Below are 14,788 nucleotides of genomic sequence, written 5' to 3'. Positions count from 1 at the left end.
AATAAGATGATCTGTGCCATGAATGATATTGCGAGAGAGGGCAGCAACTGTCAACACTTGAAGTGTATAGGAAATATTACATAAGCTGAACGAAAACGTTTATCACACATGCTGAACGAAGAAAATTATCATTATAGTTTATTAATCGTTATGCCGGACTTTGAAGACTTTCCTAGTTTTTTCAGGACTTCATTGAAAAAGTTATACTAAGGTGCATTGTTGAAAAATTAAAGAACAAAACTAGTTTAAAGTCAAATTATTGGATCATAATTTCAGGACATATATCATTGCAGCATTTATACATTGAATCAAGTTTTCTAAATATTAATTTAAATAAATGGCCACATTTCAAACTTAAAATTATTAATTACACAAAACTTGAAAATGTGGCATTGATTGTTCTTTCGGTGTACCCTTCAGGTAATTACATACACTCTGATATCAAAGCAATCGTGTGTAGTTTTTATATGTAATTCCAGAGTGAATGTTTTGGAGAAGACACTTTGAGCGATGGTTGTGTCTAAAAGTGCGGTTATAGTTACATGAAACAAGAATAATCGGAAGAAGAGCTTAAAATACTTCCATAAAAGTATTCGCAACTCTCCTTTTGCAACATTGTATACATTTAATCAGGAAGCTTTAAGACAATACTTGCTTTATACTCGTATATAAAGAAGTTTTTACACCCAGTTTAGACGATATTTTGCCTATAGCTCGCAAAATAGAAAACACAAAAAAGGAAATTTACGTATCTTATTTTTTTTTATTTTTTAATTTATTGGGTTATTTTACGACGCTGTATCAACATCTCAGGTTATTTAGCGTCTGAATGAAATGAAGGTGATAATGCCGGTGAAATGAATCCGGGGTCCAGCACCGAAAGTTACCCAGCATTTGCTCGTATTGGGTTGAGGGAAAACCCCGGAGAAAACCTCAACCAGGTAACTTGCCCCGACCAGGAATCGAACCCGGGCCATCTGGTTTCGCAGCCAGACGCGCTGACCGTTACTCCACAGGTGTGGACACGTATCTTATTGTAAGAAGTATTAAAGAGACGAGAACATTAAGAAATATTATGGAACGTCGCTGGTTGAGGATCTAGCTGAAGAGACAGACAGACAGACAGGTAGATAGATAGACAGACAGATAGGTAGATAGACAGACAGACAGACAGATAGGTAGATAGACAGACAGACAGATAGGTAGATAGACAGACAGATAGGTAGATAGACAGACAGATAGGTAGATAGATGGACAGACAGATAGGTAGATAGATGGACAGACAGACAGGTAGATAGATGGACAGACAGACAGGTAGATAGATGGACAGACAGACAGGTAGATAGATGGAGAGATAGATAGGTAGGTAGATAGATAGAGATAGATAGATAGGTAGGTAGGTAGGTAGGTAGATAGGTAGATAGACAGACAGACAGACAGATAGATAGATAAAGTAATGCGAGAAAAGTGGCTCCTTTTCAGTAACCATTATTATGCAATTTAGATATACTATATCTGGAATATCTTATTTTTGATCTTACGACCAGAATATGTACCGCGTATGTATATCTCCTCCTATTTATGATCAAGACATGAGTTCATGGTTTTGTAAAATATGAACTCAGTATTTCCATGGCTATTAATTTAATGCTTATCTACAGTATTATCAAAGACGTTTACCACTATACACAATGACATATTAAAATATATGACTAGGTACTTTTTCTATATTATTCAAATTTGGAGATCGTGTTTCCCGATTTATTTCCCTGTATATGTGATCTATGCTCTAAATTTAAACAAACAGCGATTTCACATAAAAATAGGTTTCTAGTAAACCAACGAGCTAGAAATCTTACTTCCAGCTGGTTGTAGTAAACATTGATGTAATATCGAATCGAATGAGATTTAGTCGATTGGTGACGAGAAAGAGCTACGACCTAATAAAATGATGACGAAGTCATGACGTATATTGTATAACTACAGTCTAGTCACGAAGCTTGAGATTTGAGTGTGCTAGGAACAATTGACTGTGCCGGTACTATTTCGCATTGTCTGTAATGAGGCTATATTAGCGATCCTAGTGATTAGCAACTATCTATGGATGCATATTTACTACGTATTGAGCTTCATGACTGTATATACTAGACCAGTGGTCGTCAGCACTCGCTGAAATGTGCAATGGGTACGCGGTGCTGTCCGGTGTGCACCGTCGTGCAACAGGGAGAGATAGAGAGCATACCCGCTAGCAACTATGGAGTGCACACTAGTGCACTGCGTTTTCCGCGGGTAAGAGATACTAGCCCCAGCGTGCTCTGTGCTGACGACCCCTGTACTAGACCAATGGCCATCAACTGATTTGCAATGTGCATCTCTATAGCTCGCTCGCTTGCCTTGAACAACCGAGTGTATGGCAACGGAACAGAGATGCAGTGGCGGTATCTCTGTATTTTAATGAGCAAGATATTGGACATAATTTGAATAAATGAACATTAACTTTATTATTGCATTAGAATATTTAACTTATGCAGACAGAATAGTGGCAGCACACTTGTTACGTATTACTGGCACAATTTCAATTAAATACTTACTTACAAATGACTTTTAAGGAACCCGAAGGTTCATTGCCGCCCTCACATAAGGCCGCCATCGGTCCCTATCCTGTGCAAGATTAATCCAGTCTCTATCATCATATCCCACCTCCCTCAAATCCATTTTAATATTATCTTCCCATCTACGTCTCGGCCTCCCTAAAGGTCTTTTTCCCTCCGGTCTCCCAACTAACACTCTATATGCATTTCTGGATTCGCCCATACGTGCTACATGCCCTGCCATCTCAAACGTCTGGATTTAATGTTCCTAATTATGTCAGGTGAAGAATACAATGCGTGCATTTCTGCCTTGTGTAACTTTCTCCATTCTCCTGTAACTTCATCCCGCTTAGCCCCAAATATTTTCCTAAGCACCTTATTCTCAAACACCCTTAACCTATGTTCCTCTCTCAGAATGAGAGTCCAAGTTTCACAACCATACAGATGAACCGGTAATATAACTGTTTTATAAATTCTAACTTTCAGATTTTTGGACAGCAGACTGGATGATAAGAGCTTCTCAACCGAATAATAACACGCATTTCCCATATTTATTCTGCGTTTAATTTCCTCCCGAGTGTCATTTATATTTGTTACTGTTGCTCCAAGATATTTGAATTTTTCCACCTCTTCGAAGGATAAATCTCCAATTTTTATAATTCCATTTCGTACAATTTCTGGTCACGAGACATAATCATATACTTCGTCTTTTCGGGATTTACTTCCAAACCGATCGCTTTACTTGCTTCAAGTAAAATTTCCGTGTTTTCTCTAATCGTTTGTGTATTTTCTCCTAACATAATCACGTCATACGCATAGACAAATTAAATACGTAATATTCAAATTAATAAAAACGTTGTATATATTTCTAAATTAAACACTGATTGCCACTACATACATAAATGTGCATTAACTAAACCAAGAACATAATGAATAGTACTATTTTAGGTTTGAAAGGAGATAAATAATTGAAATGAGAAACTATAAATTATTGTTTATGAAAGAAACAGAGTGAACATACATATTGCTACTATTTGTGAAATGTTAAATTTTATGTTTTGTTTAACGACGCTCGCAACTGCCGAGATTATATCAGCATCGCCGGCGGATAAAAGAATAGGGTAAAGCCGCATTCCAATATGTGAGATTATAATGAGTTGAGAAGACAAAATATTATAGTCGTATTTGGTTGCGTAAGAAATAAGCCCATTACTGTACTCTAAGAATCATAGTTCGGGAAGATTTATACAGGGACATCATTTTATTTTTACTTCAATTTTTATTGTACCTGAGTTTTTGAATGTACTTCACTCCCACCCCTTCTACTAATGAAGTTCAACCGTCTTCCACACAGATCAAGTCATAGTAGCCTTACCGTCACAGTACGTTCCAAAAATATGTTCGCGTTTTCCAATGACGAAACAGCTTTCAATATTGCATCATTTTCGCAAAGGTACTGTCGTCCATTTGCCCACGTCGCATTCCGGTTTTCCCCACCAGCTTCTATTCGCCTCTCGGTAAAGGCTAGTGGCTGGGCTGTCTTAGCTCTTTTCTGAGAACATTAATTTCTGTTAGGAATTGGACATATACGTAATATTATACCCATACAACTGTTTAAAATAACTTAAATGAAAAGGCCTCGTTAAGTAATTAACTGTCACGTGATTTCCCTCCTTTCTACGATCCTGCGACATAATCACTTGGACGGACAGTAGATAAAATGTCTGAGTAATTTTATCTTTTCGGATCGAGCGTAAGTGAAGATTGAATTTACAGTACGTAAGGTACTCTTTTATAGAGTAGGTACAGAATTATTTCAACATGAGTTAGGCCTACTAGTACGAAGGACGAAACTGGTAATTGGAATTAGATACATTAATCGAAATGAACCGCCACCATTTTGAAAAATGAGTTTAAATATCCATATTATGATTATTTTTCAATTTAACTTCATTCTCTATAGTGTACGCTAATGTGCTATAGACACTCTAATATACACTGCATAATGAATATGTCCGTATGGACAGCTCAGTTCGTGAATAAAAACACTCATTGTTAATATAGTACTGTATTTTGATTAAGCAAAAACCCAATGAAAATTATCAAACTCAAAAGCTTGATATTTCATAGTTTATGTAAATGGATGAATTACTTTTCTTCCCTCCTATACCTAGTAAAGTGATTTGTTTGTATATTACGCCATCGAACTCCAGTCATGGAAGGGGTTAGCAACCGTTGATTCAAAGGTATAGGCAGGTTAATATCAGAAATGTTAGTAAAAATAAAATTATGTCCCTGTATAAACTGTTAACTGGAATGTCATTGTCAAAGTATTAAGTATTAATAGAACTGATGTATTGTGAAGCGCCTAGATCAGGACAGGGCATTGGGAGCGGATCCAGACTCTAAACGGGGACGCTTAATATTCATCCGTTACTGAATCAACGCTGCGCGGTGTTCGGCAGGGAAGAAAGGGGATGAAGAGAAATCATGTGGCTCCCCGTGAGAGAGTAGAATCCGCTCTTTCTGCCCTGCCCTAGCCTAGACCGTACAGTCTGCTAAGGCTGCTCTTTTACGCCAAAATAAATGCATAGGTCTACTGGAATCTACATTTGAGAACCTACTAATAGACATTTTTTAGTAAGATATCGCGTTTGGCGACAGAGACTTCCCTCTGTTATTACTTATTAGTAGGGAGCGGATTTTTATGTGCTAAAAATGTAAATATATTTATTTTTTATGTGCTAAAAAGTACGAAAATATTTGCTAAAAATGAAATATATATATATACAAATTTTTAAATATGACAAAAATACCTTACTTATCTTGGAAAAAAAATGTTACTAGGTATTCACCAACCACATTTGAGTGCTAGTAGTTGGCCGAGAATTGCAGTGAGCAACAAAGGTCATCTCCAATTTCTCCATCACAAACGCATGCCGATTATCTCTGAACAACGACTTATACTGTGAAAACGATCTTTCAACATCACAGGACGTCAGACGTGCATATTTAAAGAGAGGAATGTCACAAACACAAACACCGTCAATTTCACCTACAGGCACATCCTCCAATACTCGAGCAACTTTACACATTTTTTTATATCCACTGTTTTTCCCAACCACATTCTGGAATTTGTCCCTTAGTACTTGTACTTCTGAACCTGGTAGCGAGTCTAGTTTAATTTCCAAGGCACGCACCTCCTTGTTTCAGACAACAGGTTTTTGGATGTTTCGAGTTTTTTTATGGTGTCACACAAAAAGCTTAGATTTGCTAATAGGAAAGCCAAATCGTTTTTTAAACAACCATCTTTCAGTATATCTTGAAGGATATCGATTGATGAACCCCGATAACAGGGAATCACAACATGGCGTATTGCCTTACTTGATAGACATGAGTGAGAGGCGAGAGATTTGTTTAACTTAAATAATGTTCATACCCGAGCTCTTATCTGTTGTGTTTCACAAACAAATTGTGGAATGAAATAATTTTTAGCAACAATAAACATTCCTAATTATGTGTTGCAAGATCTCTCGTCCTTGTCCATGCTAATTTATTCTCTGATAATAACACTGATATGCTGCCTAGCAGTTCTCAGAACCAGTGTTGCCAATTCAGCGATTTTCCCGCTAAATCTAGCTTTTTTGGATAACCATCTCGCGGGTAAAATTATATTATCCCGCTTAGCGGGAATACTAGCGGTTTTTAATCTTACAAATTTCTGAAATGAAATTCATATTAGCATTATAAGCGGCTTTCATAATTACGTTTAATTCGTTCAGTGTGTGTTTTGTGAAATAATGGATGTGTTAATGTAGTGATAATTCCATATTATATATGTTACCGTTAAAACCCGAAATCAGTCAAAACTAGTTTCAGCTAGTAATAATTAGTTTAAGCAAATAAATATAGAAAGTGAGTTTTCGTATAATCTACAATCAATGCCAGGTTAGGTTTGGTTTGTTTAGGTTTTTGTGTGGTAAAAAAAACCTATACAAACCAAACCTAACCTGTCATTGATTCTAGATCTTACGAAAATTCGCTTTCTGTCTATCTATATTTTAAAATTACTTTTTACTAGTTGAAACTGTTTTTTTATATTTTTTATTTTGGGTCTTAACGGTAACATATACAGGGACATCATTTTATTTTTACTAACATTTTTAATATTAATCTGGCTATACCTTTCTATTAACGATTGAAACAGGAAACACCGTTTGCTACCCCTTCCACGACTGGAGTAGGTATAGGAGGGAAGAAAAGTAGTTCATCCATTTATGTAAATAGGAAATATCGCAATTTTGAGTTTGATAATTTTCATTAGGCTTTTGTTTAATCAAAATACAGTACTGTATTACCACTTAGTGTTTTGACTCACGAATTGAGCTATCCATTCGGACGTATTAATTATGCATTGTATATTGTACTGTCTACAGCACATTAGCGTACAATATAGAGAATGAAGTTAAATTGAAAATTATCATAATATAGATATTTAAACACATTTTTGAAAATGGTGGCCGTTCATTTCGATACAGGCTTCAGTCCTTTTGTGCATATTATCACACTATAGACTATTGTACCTAATTACAATTACCAGCTTCTTCCTTCGTACGAGTAACTCATGTTGAAATAATTCTGTACCTACTCTATAAAAGAGTACCTTACGTATTGTAAATTCAATCTTCATTTCTGCCCGATCCGAAAAGATAAAATTACTCAGAAATGCTATCTACTGTCCGTTCAAGTGGTTTTGTCGTAGGGTCGTAGAAAGGGGGGGAAATCACGTGACAGTTGATTACTTAACGAGGCCCTTTTATTTATGTTATTTTAAACACTTGTGTAATATTACGTAGACGTCCAATTCCTAACAGAAATTAATGTTTTCAGAAAAGAGCTAAGATAGCCCAGCTACTAGACTTTACAGAGGAGCGAACAGAAGCAGGTGGGGGAAACCGGGATGCGACGTAGGCAAACAGACGACAGTACCTGTACGAAAATATGATTCAATATTGAAAGATTTTTTTCGTCACTGGAAAACGCGAACATATTTCTGGAATGTACTGTACTCACTCAGTACTGCATACGCGCCCTCGGCTCTGTGTCGTGAACGGCTGGAAGTTTACTAGTAGAAGGGGTGGGAGTGAAGTACTTTAAAAAACTCAGGTACAATAAAAATTGAAGTAAAAATAAAATGATGTCCCTGTATTTGTGCAATAAGAATTTAAATATGTTGTGTCTGTGATAAAAGTGTTCAAAATTTGCTTTATAGCGCCACATTCGGAATGAAAAAAATGCAATATTCGTTACATTGGCGGGTGGATGTTCCATCATGACCATTATTATTATTATTATTATTATTATTATTATTATTATTATTATTATTATTTAATAATAAGTATACATTAAAATCTAGAGATATTTGCTAGAAAATCGCGGGTATTCGAAAGTCATCTAGCGGGATTATACGAACAACTGTTGGCAACACTGCTCACAACTTGTGGCAATACTATACAAAAATGGATCACGGATACACCACACAGCTTAGAAACACGAAGCAACCCAGAATTCTTAAAAAGATAACGCACTTCTGAGTAACATAGGCCTAATTGATTTAGTTTTAAAATGTTTAAAATTTCTGGTAAAAAAAAAATAGTTAAGTAAACAAGCTCCAAGGTTTATGTGTTTATAATAGATATGTATTTACATAATTTTTTCGTGAAAATATATGTTTTTATGCGAAATAAAATTCGGATTTCAAACTTGAAACTTCATGTTCGGAATTTTTAACTTTGTTAATTATGTTTTACCACACGCAAAATAGTACATTATGCAACGAACCTATAATGAAGGTAATTAAGAAGCAAGTATGGATATTTATGAAACGAGCGCAAGCGAGTTTCATAATTTTCATACGAGCTTCTTAATTACCATTATAGGCGAGTTTCATACGACTTTTTATGCTCGACCATATTTCTAACTTGATATTATTAATTTTCTTTGTATCTGACCTTGACCAATCTCCCGTATGTTGTGAGATGTGCGCAGACGCGAAAGTATTGATTTTTTTCCGAGGAACAGATGTTCACATTGACCTTGCTAGGCCATAAGAACCTACAGAGATAACATTGAAATTAAATTAGACATTGAAAAATGAGATGAAAAATTGAATTTATTTGAATATTATTTACAATTAACGCTAATTATTTATAGTAACAGAACATAACCTTCTGCGACAGTATTGGATTTCCAGCCTCCGTGACTTTCCGCTAATTCTCTTTCGATTGCATATCCGAGAATAATCGATACTTGCGGTTTTATAACGGTAGAAAGCTGACCTGTCATTGGCTGAACAGTTGTAACCTGAGTCGTCATTGGCTGAAAGACCTGACCTTTAATGAGTAGGTGTACTTTAATGACATGCATTAAAGGTCTGCTATCAGGTGTATAATTACTACATTTCGGCATGGTCGAGCATAAAATAATATTTATTCACATAGAAATCCGCTCCTTACTTATTAGGTTGTCACATTATTTCACTAATATTGAATTTTTTAAAAATGAAATTAACTTGTTGGCAGTAGAGTACGTATGCAGACTCACCACGTCCAGAAATGCCTCGGGATTGCCTTTGCTGTCACCATTCACTTCCTGGTACAACGCGAGTACAAGTACAATGAAACTTAAGTTCCTGAGCATGATGGTTTGCCTTAGTTTTTGTCACTCATATTTTTATCTATGTAATACTAGCGGTTTGCCACGTTTCGCGAGACTACTTCACTTTTCTACTTACGTAGGACGCAGCCTTTGCATGAAATACAAAACAAACTCAAGGAATTAGAACTCGAGAGATAATACTGGGCGATTGGGAATTGCAAGTACGTCGCTTTAGTCGGCAATTGTCGTCCTTGAACGAAGTCCTTGCCTTCGTCTATTTTAAGTTTCTAGCGATTAGAGTATCACCGATATTTTCTTGTTAAACCTGACTTGATCAAAGAAATGCGAGAATGTATTTAATTATTAATTCTGACGTGTTAATTGTTTCCTGCAATTATTGTATGTTAGGTGAAGAAAAGTCCGAAGTCTCGGATCTACAATTCACAATATTTATTTATTTTATTTATTTATTTATTTAACCTGGCAGAGATAAGGCCAGCAGGCCTTCTCTTCCCTTCTACCAGGGGATTACAACTACAATATTAAGAACACAATTACAATTATAATTACTAGACTTCGTTGAATTGCTACACGCAGCATGCAATCAGGTTGCCGATGTACGGTAGTATAGAGGAGGTGAGCGACCGCCCGGTCTCGTAGTATAAGCAGTTCATGTTAAGAGTTGTGACCGGTCCAAATAGATAGAGCAGCTACAGCTAATGTATACCTATGTAAGCACTTGTTTTTGCATTACTGTGGTTGGAATAGTCAAAGCTTAACATGCGTTCAGTGTAGACAAGAATTCAATCAAACATGCTACAATGAGTGTGTTGCTGTTCCAAACAATTGCCCCTGGAATACCCCCGCAGCCAGTCTTGACCACGTTGAGAAACGTGGTTGGATGCTGTTAATTATTATGCAAAATATTACGGCACAATAATGGAGGTAATTGATGCATTGGATAGCATAGACAGTTCCGCTGTTGCAGCTGTAAAATCATTGCCTTCTGAACAGCTATTGGAAGATATTCTGTTCATTGATTCTAATTTTAAAATCGTATCCAAAAGCATCACCCTGTTAGAATCGTCTAAACTACAACTCTCAGAAGCCTTTAATATAGCGGATAAAGTATCACAAACCGTAATCCAAAATAACTATTCATTAATTTCAGAAAAAGTGAAATGTAAGTTGAGAAATATTATTGCTAATAATTCTGCCTATTCTCAAATTCGTATTATAAATTATGTATTATCAGGTCACGATAAGACGTCTGAAGTTGATTTACTAAAAAGTAGTGACTTTCCGTTCTTCAAATATGCACCTGTTATATCGTGTGATGTTGAACGTACATTTTCCCAATATAAAAACTGTTTAAGTGACCATCGTAGGAGGTTCACTTTGCAATCGCTCAAAATGTACGTAACTCTTCACTGCAATGCAAATATTCAAGGATGATGTGAGTATATTACATTAAATTTTAAGAGTTAATATATCTCACTATAAAATAATTGTGTATTTACATGTTTAGATATTTCCTATTTCAAAGATCATTCATTACATATCTTGAATGCAGGATACAGGTTTTATTGTAACCGCAGTATACTGCTCAGTATTTACATTAGAGGCATTCTTCACCCGTTGCACGCCCCTTTCTCATACAGTCTATACCGCGTGCGTAGTAAACCTTACGATTCTCGTGGCAATTCCACGAAGTCTAATAATTACATTTAATATTAAATTTACAGATACAATAAAAGTCAAAGCACTAAAAGATCAACTGATTAATAAAAGCTAGACAGTTTATTGTAAAAGTTAAGAGGAGAGAAGCATTTTTCTTATCGATTAATTACAAATTAAACCTCCTCTACGCAGTAAGAAAATGCTTAATAAGCTTGCTTTTGAACGCTACTAAATTCCGACAGTCTCTGATGTCACTGGTTAGGGTATTCGACAAGCGCGAGAGCGAGATTGTGTATGATGATGAACACGATGATGTCTTATGTGTTGGTATGGCTAGTATGCGGCTATTTTGCGTGCGTGTGAAGAGAGTATGATATGATGACAGGTAACTAAAACGAGAGGCAAGGTAGTTAGGTGTAGAAGGACTTCGAAAAGGAGAACAAGAGAATGAAAATTTCTACGTTCGTTAAGCCGTAGCCAGTTTAGAGTTTGGAAGGATGGGATAATGTGGTCAGCGCGACGGACATCGCAGACGAAGCGAACACAAGAATTATGAACACGTTGTAATTTTTGCGACTGGTTGACATTGAGGTCAGTCAGTAGAAAATCACAATAATCGAAGTGGAGCATTACTATTGTTTCCACTAGTAGTTGCTTGAGTGATAGCGGAAGGAATTTTCTAATGCTGTTTAAGGAATGTAGTATGGAAATCACGTTTTTTTGGTAATGTGGGTTACTTGAATATGGGTTACTTGAGGGAAGAAAGAGAATAGAGAATATATCTGTAGGTTCTGTTTTGAAGAGAAGTTATTCAACAGAGAAACCGAATGTTAGCTCTGAAATGTTTAAGAACAACTCTTAGCATTGAATCCTATAGTCAGGTTTCTCTTTCTTGTCTTTCCTCATTATGGAAATAAAACGTACAAAAATTCGTAAACTATATAGAACAGTCCTGGTCATAAGAGGGGAAGTAAAAGGGACGCATAAACTCCAACTTATCTCCATTTCGACTATACCGTCTAATAAGCAAGGACACAGTAAGGCTCTGTGCATCGGTGGTGGATGTTAGACGATCAGCGAGATTCTAAATTCGTAAAAACTACAATTCTCGCTTGATACAATACGTCACTGACCTTTTTACCTGTTCGTATCGCACCAAAACATTACTGTCTCAGTCGGAGAAGGCGCAATTGAAAGTTAAGGGGTGGTATGCAGTGACTTAATCGAGTTATTTACACCCAGGCCTGATATACTGTAAGGTCCGAAAGTCTTGGCGTCCCCCCTTATTGGTATGTTGATGTGCATTCATTTTGAACATGTCATAGGAGATGTGTGACAATGGTTGATACTTTGTTTCACCTTGTTTAGTGATCCAGAACATCAGTACTGTTCTCCAACCAGGAGATCAACCGTGAAAGGAATATGCTTACTATTGCGTCATCTATTGGAACGAAGTAGATAAATAATATTATCGTTATGTCAGTTTAAAAACCATGCGCTCTCCTGCATATGTTATTTCCTGTATGAAGAGATTAAAAGACCAGGTGATTAACTGTGATCTAATTTTGTAACTAGGGTAGTATCAATATGTCTGTATCAATGTTATGGTTTGTGCTGTGAGAGCTAGCCAATAGAGATAAGAGTACCCACGTGTGTGACCTTATGACATCTTATGACATCAACATTCATTCATTCATTCATTCATTCATTTATTTCATTCCATAGATCTTACATGAGCAATGAAGCTTTAAGATGTGGAACAAGTCAAAATTTTACAATATTACAGTTATAATTTTTACAAAATTTTATAGTTTTACAATTTAGTAATTTTCTACAATTTTTACAATTTTGTGCAATTTTTTTACAATATTTTGGCGAGATGTAGTGAGATGAGGTGAGGTCCGAGGATTCGCCAAAATATTACCCGGCATTTGCCTTTTGGTTGGGGAAAACCTCCGAAAACCCGAACCAGGTAATAAAATCAAAGGAGGGTAATCCCATCAAAGGGGTTGATGCCAAGGACTCGCCATAGACCATCCGGTTTCAATCCCACGGCTGTGGAAAACCTCGGAGGAAACCAAAGACCAAAGGGGGATCCAACCCAAGCCCGAACGCAGCTCCGGATCAGCCGCCCAGCGAGTCTGCCGACTGAGCTACATCGATGGCTCTACTAAAAGTATACAATATATAGCCAATCAGATTATTAAATTTACAAACGCAAACGATCATTCATCAGTTGAGCTATATCTATACTAATAATAAATCTGTAGCCGAAATTTTTCTGGCAATTTTCGATTTTCCAAAAATAATTGGTCCTGACATATATAATTAACCACCCTGAAACCGAAAATCGCTTTTTTGAAATTTTTGTTTGTATGTCTGTCTGTCTGTCTGTCTGTCTGTATGTTTGTTACCTTTTCACGCGATAATGGCTGAACGGATTCCGATGAAAATTGGAATATAAATTAAGTTCGTTGTAACTTAGATTTTAGGCTATATGTCATTCAAAATACATTATTTAAAAGGGGGTTATAAGGGGGCCTGAATTAAATAAATCGAAATATCTCGCTTATTATTGATTTTTATGAAATATGTTACATAACAGAAGTTTCTTTAAAAATAATTTCCGATAAGTTTTATTCCCTGAAAAATTTTGATAGGAATGATATTTAATGAGATAAATGAGTTTTAAAATTAAAATAACTGCCATCTAAGGCCGTGTAATGAATTAAAAAACAAATGACTTACTCTATAAGCGGCCTTGGACAGCAACAATCGAAAGCTATTAAACATAGCTTGCAGACAATGTTTCTGTGTTTGCATGAAGTAATATCACAAGCTAAATTAACCTATTTGCATAATTAATTATTAATTGGAAAGTGTTGTTTCTCTAGATGGACATAATGCTATAATGTTATTACAGTAACGTCTGAGTAAATCGAGGACAGGTAAGATTAAAATAGCTTCTTATGCACAGAAAATTTGATAGGCTATTTTGTACATTCGTTTTCTGTATTTCTTAAAATAATATTTATGTACACTCATTTTAATCTCAGAGAATTAACGAACAACGAGAGTGTATTGATTTAGTATGCAGTAATAGTACGTTAGCTTAGCAATCCATTATTTTATAATTCAAATTTTAACTATGCCCAATTGAATCGTGTTAAAATACATAAAATATATATGCAATAAGTGCAATGCAAAAAAAAATTTGGGTAATGAGCGAAGCAGATTATCTTGCGCTGTTGTAAAAGCTGTTCCCTGGATCAAACGTCCTATTTTAATTATGTAATTACTTTATATTTATTTCTAACAGGTGCAGCGGAGCCACGGGTACGGCTAGTGTATAATACAAAACAAATAAGTTAATTAAATTTAAGGCATAAACAATTCAACCAGTTGTGATATACAGACATTGATAATACATATCATGCAAACTACTTCAAATTACAAACACAAACAATTTATCAATAGAGCTATATAGATTACTATTCAATTTAAAGCATATACAATTCATCGGCCAAAACTATACAAATATATACAATACAAAGTAGCATACTTTCATTAAGCTATACAAAATTGTGAAATTCATATCAAGTAGATTAATTTAATTTATAGTCACAAACAATTCATCAGTTGAGCTATACACACTACTATACAATTTACAGCATATACAATTCATCAATTGAGCTATACACACTACTATACAATTTACAGCATATACAATTCATCAATTGAGCTATACACACTACTATACAATTTACAGCATATACAATTCATCAATTGAGCTATACACACTACTATACAATTTACAGCATATACAATTCATCAATTGAGCTATACACACTACTATACAA

At 35.5% G+C, this 14,788-nt stretch overlaps 1 protein-coding gene across 2 annotated transcripts in view; it reads right to left on the bottom strand.

Moving 5' to 3' along the window:
• The window catches only part of LOC138698515 (lipase member K-like), a 59,585-nt gene extending 50,143 nt beyond the window's left edge, over positions 1-9,442 (bottom strand). The window contains exon 1 of one of the 2 annotated variants that reach the window (XM_069824498.1): positions 9,195-9,442. In XM_069824498.1, coding sequence (XP_069680599.1) covers positions 9,195-9,290 — 96 coding nt within the window. In that variant the 5' untranslated portion in view covers positions 9,291-9,442. The remainder of the gene's footprint in view (positions 1-9,194) is intronic. The other variant, XM_069824499.1, reaches the window with a different exon arrangement.
• Positions 9,443-14,788: the final 5,346 nt, after the last annotated feature.

The sequence above is a fragment of the Periplaneta americana genome, chromosome 4 (genome assembly GCF_040183065.1).
Source record: "Periplaneta americana isolate PAMFEO1 chromosome 4, P.americana_PAMFEO1_priV1, whole genome shotgun sequence".
Lineage (NCBI taxonomy): Eukaryota > Metazoa > Arthropoda > Insecta > Blattodea > Blattidae > Periplaneta > Periplaneta americana.
Note: the sequence above shows the minus strand (reverse complement) of the source record. Positions and strands in the feature narration are given on the sequence as shown.